Source organism: Nicotiana attenuata, unplaced genomic scaffold (assembly GCF_001879085.1).
Source record: "Nicotiana attenuata strain UT unplaced genomic scaffold, NIATTr2, whole genome shotgun sequence".
NCBI classification, from domain to species: Eukaryota; Viridiplantae; Streptophyta; class Magnoliopsida; order Solanales; family Solanaceae; genus Nicotiana; species Nicotiana attenuata.
The window spans coordinates 779,957-787,246 of NW_017670256.1; the positions used below are offsets into that span (position 1 = coordinate 779,957).

Below are 7,290 nucleotides of genomic sequence, written 5' to 3' on the forward strand. Positions count from 1 at the left end.
CATGATTTCGTTGTATTATTCATGCCTTGGTGAAAATTTCTGTTTGTTGTGTAAAGTTGTGAAAAGAATTGTGACCTATGAACGTTGAGGAGCGTTGGCTCCAGTTGTATAACGAATGGTGAAAGCATAAGTGATAATTGTTCCTCTAGAGCAGTGGCTCGAGTGATGAAGTGAATTTTGAGGTAAAAGTGAGAAAGAGAAGAGATCGTTATGTTCCCCCCTTGTCGGGCTATTGTTGAGTTGTGATTCCCTTGTATTGTGTTCTTCATTGATATTACGGATACTTAGTTTGATGATTCTTTGTGTTAGGTAAGGATTATGGTTATAGCTGAGGTAGTTAGATGTTGGGACAAGTTTGGGTATAGCCGAGGTACTTAGGTGTTGTAACAAGTTTGGGTATAGCTGAGGTAGTTAGGTGTTGTAACACGTTTGGGTATAGCTGAGGTAGTTAGGTGTTGTAACAAGTTTGGGTATAGTTGAGGTAGTTAGGTGTTGTAACAAGTTTGGGTATGGCTGAGGTAGATAAGTGTTGTAGCAAGTTTGGTTATAGTTGTTTCTTTTTCCCTTGTCGGGATAGTGTAGACCTTTGATCCCTTGTCGGGACTCTTGTTATAATTGTAAATATTATATATGGATCGGGTTGCACGCCGCAACACTATTATATATATATATATATATATATATATATATATATATGGATCGGGTTGCACGCCGCAATAATATTATATATGGATCGGGTTGCACGCTACAACAATATTATATATGGATCGGGTTGCACGCTGCAACATTATTATATATATTCGGATCGGGTTGCACGCCGCAACACTATTATATATATCTATGGATCGGGTTGCACGCCGCAACAATATGATTAGGGAGCGGGTGGTACGCCTACCACGAGATATAATGAAATGGGAGCGGGTGGTATGCCTACCACGAGATATAATAAAATGGGAGCGGGTGGTACGCCTACCACGAGATATAATGAAATGGGAGCGGGTGGTACGCCTACCACGAGATATAATGAAATGGGATCGGGTCGCACGCCTGCAATAAGATGTGAGAAGAAAGTGAAATCTGCCTTTGTTTTCCTTATTCTTGCTAGTGGTTGGATTTTGATTCCTTTATGGTTCTCTTGATATTCTGTTTTACCTGTTATTCCCCAAAGCATGTTTCCCCCTCCCATCCTTACTTGCTTATACCTGCTTTACTTTCCGCTGTATATTATATAACTGCACAGGTTTATTTGATAGTCCGGTCCTAGCCTCGTCACTACTTCGCCGAGGTTAGGCTAGGCACCAGCACATGGGGTCGGTTGTGCTGATACTACACTCTGTGCTCTTTTGCACAGATCCAGGTTCCGGACAGTAGCAGTAGCTCGGGAGACAGCCTTCATTCCACCGAGACTCCGAGGTAGCCTTGCACGCGTCCGAAGGCCCGGCGTCTCCTCTATCTTATATTTCATTGTCCGTGGATGTTGTGACACCAGTTCTTGGGTAGAGACACATGTTGATTTCCGCATTTTGTTCAGTTTATATAATTTAAGTCTTCCGCTTTAATTTCATATTTCGTTGTTATTTAAATATTTATCGCTTGTTGTTATGAATGATAAAAAGGATTTAAAATAAAGGAATTAGGAGTTTATGATTTGTGGCTTGCCTAGCTTCTACGAGTAGGCGCCATCACGACCCCCGAGGGTGGGAAATCCGGGTCGTGACAATAATTTAAGGCACTAATGAATTATATATGGAGAGAACCGTCAGAGAATAGGGAAACAGGAGATGAGAGAAAAAAGAAAAAGAGTGTAACGGAATTCCCTAATTTGAGGCACAAATAATGGGTTGTATATAAATTGTAAGAAACCCTTGTTTAGGGCGGGTAATATACAACATTAGGACAATTTTGATAAATAAGTTTTAAATATTGTATATGAACAAAAAAAAATCTCTTGTACTTTTTCCGAAGAAATGAGGATTTCTCCCAATTTATATGATGCACTTTGATTGGCCATGAGTTTAAAAAAAGAAAAAGAAAACTTATAAAATATGTGATTTAAAACAAGTCATAGATAGTTGTATGGTTATAAATCATCTCATTAATGATAAAACAAAAAGTGTAAAATTTAAATTATTGTTTAAATATATAAATAGTACTCCCTATGTTCTAGTTTATGTGAACATATTTCTCTGTTCCAAAAAGAATGACCCCTTTGTAAATTTAGAAACAATTTAGTTTAAATTTTTAATTTTACCCTTAATGAGAAGCTTTTATAACCACACAAGTACTCTGGCCCCCTTTTTGACTTGTTTAGGACCACAAATTCAAAAAGTCTTCAATTTTTCTTAAACTTCGTGCCCAGTCAAACAAATTCACATAAATTGATACGTAGAAAGTATTATTTTGGGAATAGACTGAAAAGGAAGGTGCATCACATAAATTTGGATAAAGGAAGTCTCTTTTTGGAGGTTAATACCTTTTTCTTTCTTTAGATGACAAATATAATCAAATAAATTACCTAAAGTGCTGGATAAACTTTTGAGGAAGAAGAACCTCAAATTAGAATTTATTAAATTTGAACTTTTCGTTTTACACACTTTATCTTTAATGAGAAGTTTTTATACCCACACAAATATTATGGCCCCACAAAGCTTTTATATCCCTTACGTTTTAGGACCACATGTTTTAAAAGTCTTCTTTTCTTTCTTAAATTTTGTGACAAGTCAAACTATCTCATCTAAGTTGAAACAGAAGGAACAAGTAGTTTATAAGTCTTTTCTAAGTATAAAAACAAGACTATTTGATGACGACAAAAATGAACAAATTAATCAAATACTACTAGCTATGCCATTCTATTTAAAGCTGGGCTGCCCCACTTCTAACAACCAAGAGTGAACAAATAATTTAAATACTAGCCCTTTCCTCCCATTATTGGCAACCATGGCCAAGGATACAGAGGTGCCACTTCTGACACCAATAGGAAATTGCAACGAATATGATGAGTTGCACAGCCCAATACTGAAACCTTCAAATTGGTCTTTTACTAATTCTTCATTCAAAGCTGATGAAAATGATACCCAACAAATCCGTGGAGTGAAAGATTTAATCCGAGAGTTTTCAGTAGAATCCAAGAAACTATGGTACCTTGCTGCTCCAGCCATTTTCACTTCTGTTTGCCAATACTCCATCGGTGCCGTAACTCAAGTATTTGCTGGTCATGTTGGTACCATTCAACTAGCGGCCGTCTCCATCGAAAACTCTGTTATTGCTGGTTTTGCTTTTGGTATCATGGTATGATATGCATCTCTACCCTATACATGACTTTAAAATATATTATTGTTTTAAAATAGATAGCGCTGCAAATATATTACTCCTACTACTCGATTTACAAATTTTATTTTCATCATATCATAATTTATACTCCCTCCGTTTCAATTTAGATGACACATTTTCCTTATTAGTCCGTTCCAAAAAGAATGACACAGTTCTATAATTAGAAATTATTCAACTTTAAACTTTTCATTTCTCATTTTATCCTTAATGAGAAGCTTTTATAACCACACAAATGTCATGGCCCCACAAAGCTTTTAAGACCACAAGTTTCAAAGTCTCCGAAGTAGATTGAATTTGATCTTTATCTATCGTTTTAAGAGGGTTTAATTAATAAGTATTGTTAGTTAGAGCTCCATGGATTTTAGGATGGACTTTGTGGGTAAGCCGAACTCGTGGATTTTGGCTCGAACTATATATACATATAAAAAATGTACACAAATTATAAATCACGCTCATTCTGGCGGCTCGATGGGTGAATAACTACATTCTGAATTCATCATTGCTGTTAACGGGATTTATTGTGATCACAGTTGGGCATGGGAAGTGCATTGGAGACACTATGTGGACAAGCATTTGGAGCAAAACAACTTGAAATGCTAGGAACTTACATGCAACGATCATGGGTAATCCTCACTACCACAGCCCTGGTTCTAATATTTCCTTACATTTTCGCCACCCCACTTCTCAAATTCATCGGTCAAACGCCAGATATATCGAAATGGGCAGGTATACAGAAGCAGTTAGAATAACTTATTTTTTATATATATGAGTATGCAAAAAAACAAGGAAATTAAATACATAGATATAATAAGATACTCAATATCGTACTTATTCTGAATTCATTAACTCTAAATCTTGAATTCGCCCGATTTACAGGTATGTTTGCTGTGTGGATGATTCCACAGTTGTTCGCCTATGCACTGAACTTTCCGATACAAAAATTCTTGCAAGCTCAAAGCAAGATCATGGTGATGGCGGCCATAGCAGCCGTTGGTCTAATCGGACACACATTGTTCAGTTGGCTGTTGATGCTCAAGTTAGGGTGGGGACTGGTGGGTGGTGCGGTGGTTCTGAATGGGTCGTGGTGGTTCATAGCGGTGGCTCAGCTGGTGTATATTTTCAGTGGGACTTGTGGACAAGCTTGGTCTGGATTTTCTTTAAAGGCTTTTCAAAATCTTTGGGATTTTGTTAAATTATCTTTTGCATCGGCTGTCATGCTCTGGTGAGTTTCTTGATTGAAGTCGTTTAGATTATAAGTTTAATTTATATGCACATACATAACATACAAGATTTTTTTACATTATAAGGTTATTTAAAAGGTAATTGTATATTCATAATACCTGCAACGAATAAAATAATAAGGCATGTGATCTGCAATAATAGATTAAGTTATAACTCTTGTGGTGTAGTTAGATTATTCAGCTTTTATTAGTAAACGCAATGCATTCATGATTTCATACTTAGAACCATTTTCCTAATAATATTACGTTATGATATTGATGGTCCTTATCCAATAGGAAAGACCCAAATAAAATAAAATTACAGATGTCACACATGTAAGTTATAATTTTGATCATCCAAGTCTTGAAGCTTTTACTAGTAGATCCATCACCATCCAAACTATTTATTTAAAGGAAGTTAGGGACTTGTGTTGATGATAATTACGTAAGACATAAGTTTCATGCATAAAAGATGTCGTACACTCGTATTATGTTATCAACAATGCATCTTTATATGTCTCGGTCTTAATATTTACTAGTAATAACTGGACGTGATCATTTCTTGTTGACCTATCTTTATTTTAATATTCGAAAGACTAAACACCGTTCATCCTCCTCTCCTTCGACCGTCAACTTCCCCTCAGACAAGAAAAGGAAATGAAGTAAAGGACTTTAATTATGCCCATGTACTTACGTCATATAAATAAATTTAGATCCCACAATTTCGCTATTCAACGGCAATAAATGAGGCTAGCTGCTGCATTGATTGAAAAATAAGAATATAATAACGCTGTGTAAGCTTCTGGAATTCCGGCACCATTTGGGCAGTGTTGATCATGTGATTAAGAACTATTTAGGGTTTCTGAATTCTTAAACTGAAGAATGAATAAACAATACTGTGATTCGAACTTTGGCGCTGAGTATCCTTGTAACTAGCACCTAGGGCTAGGATTATGTATATATGTCACGGTAACAACTATACTTTTAATGGATGGTTATACAGTCAGACATCTCTATAATGTCATCCCTATAAAACAATCATTTACTATAAAAGTCAAGTTTTTTCGGAACCGATTTTTATATTATGTTATAATATATGTTCTCTACAAAAGTACTTCACTAAAGCAGCCAAAAAATATGGAAACAAATGAGGCTGATATAGAAAAGTTTGAGTGTAGATCATTATCATTCAAATTAACTAATAGTGTAAAAGTTCTTTTATCTATAATGTACAGAAGTCAAACTCTAGTTTGTTGTTGTCTTCCTTTTATATTGCTCCTACTGTTATTTTCTTCCTTGTGTTTAATTAGACTTAATTCCAAGCCTAACCGGCTAAAAGTATTAACAAAGGGTATTTCAAGATTTATTGCAGCTTGGAGATGTGGTACTTTATGGCACTAATTCTCGTTGCTGGATACCTCAAGAATGCTGAAGTAGCTGTGGATGCAATCTCTATTTGGTGAGTTCACAATTTTCTATGTGATGTTGACATAGTTTTATTCAATTTGGCACGAATCGTTATGGGAAGATGACCAACTCTTCGTACTGTGGACCAAAAGCTGATGCGAAATTTTCATATTGAATTAATCTATTTACCATATTAGCACTAATAAGTAGTGGTACCAGTTGACTAAGGAATTTTCTAAGTTGAGTCAACGTGGCGTTATTAGCATCAATCGTATTGTTCTCACGGAAAGTACAACTAATAATTTTTTTGAACTATTTTATTACATTACATAGATATCAATCCGCGAATAATGGGGACGGAGAGATAGAAGAGAAGATCTTTGGAATTAATAGCTTTCATTTTAATAATGTGTTCAAATTTGAAATCATTAATTAGGTGTACTGATCACGCCCAACTATGCCTTATAAAAAGGATTAAGCGGTCGTTGCAAATATAATCCGGTTTACAAGTCCGGAGTCGAATCTCACAGAGAACTACGGCTTAGCTACAGTTGTTCAATATCACCAAGAAGACAAGCTTGAACAATTTCTAACTTATAGATATTAAAATTCTTGTGTTTAACTAATTTAACTAATAAATTAAAATAGTAAATTAACAACTAAAGATACTAAGGGTTAGAGACAAGATTAAGGAGGTCTAGAGTTACGATTTCCCCTATTGTCGGAATCCTTTCCACTACGTTGTCTATGAATTCGCTAAATATTCTCTACCGATCATGAGCATTCTGACTGTCGTAACTCTCTCCCGAGTAATTACCACAATTTACTAGACATATTCTCCGGAATTACGCTAGCTGGCATTAAGTACGGCTCACTGGGATCGCACCCAAGGTTTCATTATCCCTAATCCCACCTGTAAACCCCCCGTATTGATCCCTCATATACGTTAGGAGTGATGTTGTTTAACAACTACCTAAATATGCACTCTCTCCCGAGTAATACACACTAAATAGACACAGTCGATTGAGAGCTCTTCAACCAACCACAATAATAATATAGTTGAACAAATAGAGAAAATACTATGGCAAATCTATATTAACGTAACAAGAAAATCATCCTTCAATAGGTTCCCTCAAAATCCTAGATAACAAATTAGCTATTCATAATTGTATGCATAACTACAATACTAGAATTCATAGCCAATAATGGAAATAGGAAGAAGGAAGTGAAAAACTCGTAGAAGAATTCTCTGCCTTGCTCCTAGTGTGTTCTTGCCTCCTTAGGTCTAAAAACAAGCTCTCTTAACTTAGGCGAGTTTGTTGAGTTTTTATAG

At 35.7% G+C, this 7,290-nt stretch overlaps 1 protein-coding gene across 2 annotated transcripts; it reads left to right on the forward strand.

The window, feature by feature from the left end:
• The first annotated feature begins 2,890 nt into the window (after nt 1-2,890).
• LOC109236802 (protein DETOXIFICATION 31-like) lies at nt 2,891-6,190 on the forward strand. 2 transcript variants are annotated; one of them, XM_019403032.1, is made up of 4 exons: nt 2,891-3,288; nt 3,861-4,056; nt 4,207-4,552; nt 5,923-6,190. In XM_019403032.1, the coding sequence occupies exons 1-4, from the start codon at nt 2,938-2,940 to the stop codon at nt 6,011-6,013; spliced, it is 984 nt and encodes a 327-aa protein (XP_019258577.1). In that variant the 5' UTR covers nt 2,891-2,937; the 3' UTR covers nt 6,014-6,190. The 2 variants fall into 2 exon arrangements, with proteins under 2 accessions (XP_019258577.1, XP_019258578.1); XM_019403033.1 differs by having other exon boundaries at nt 5,912-5,996.
• The last annotated feature ends 1,100 nt before the right edge of the window (nt 6,191-7,290 follow it).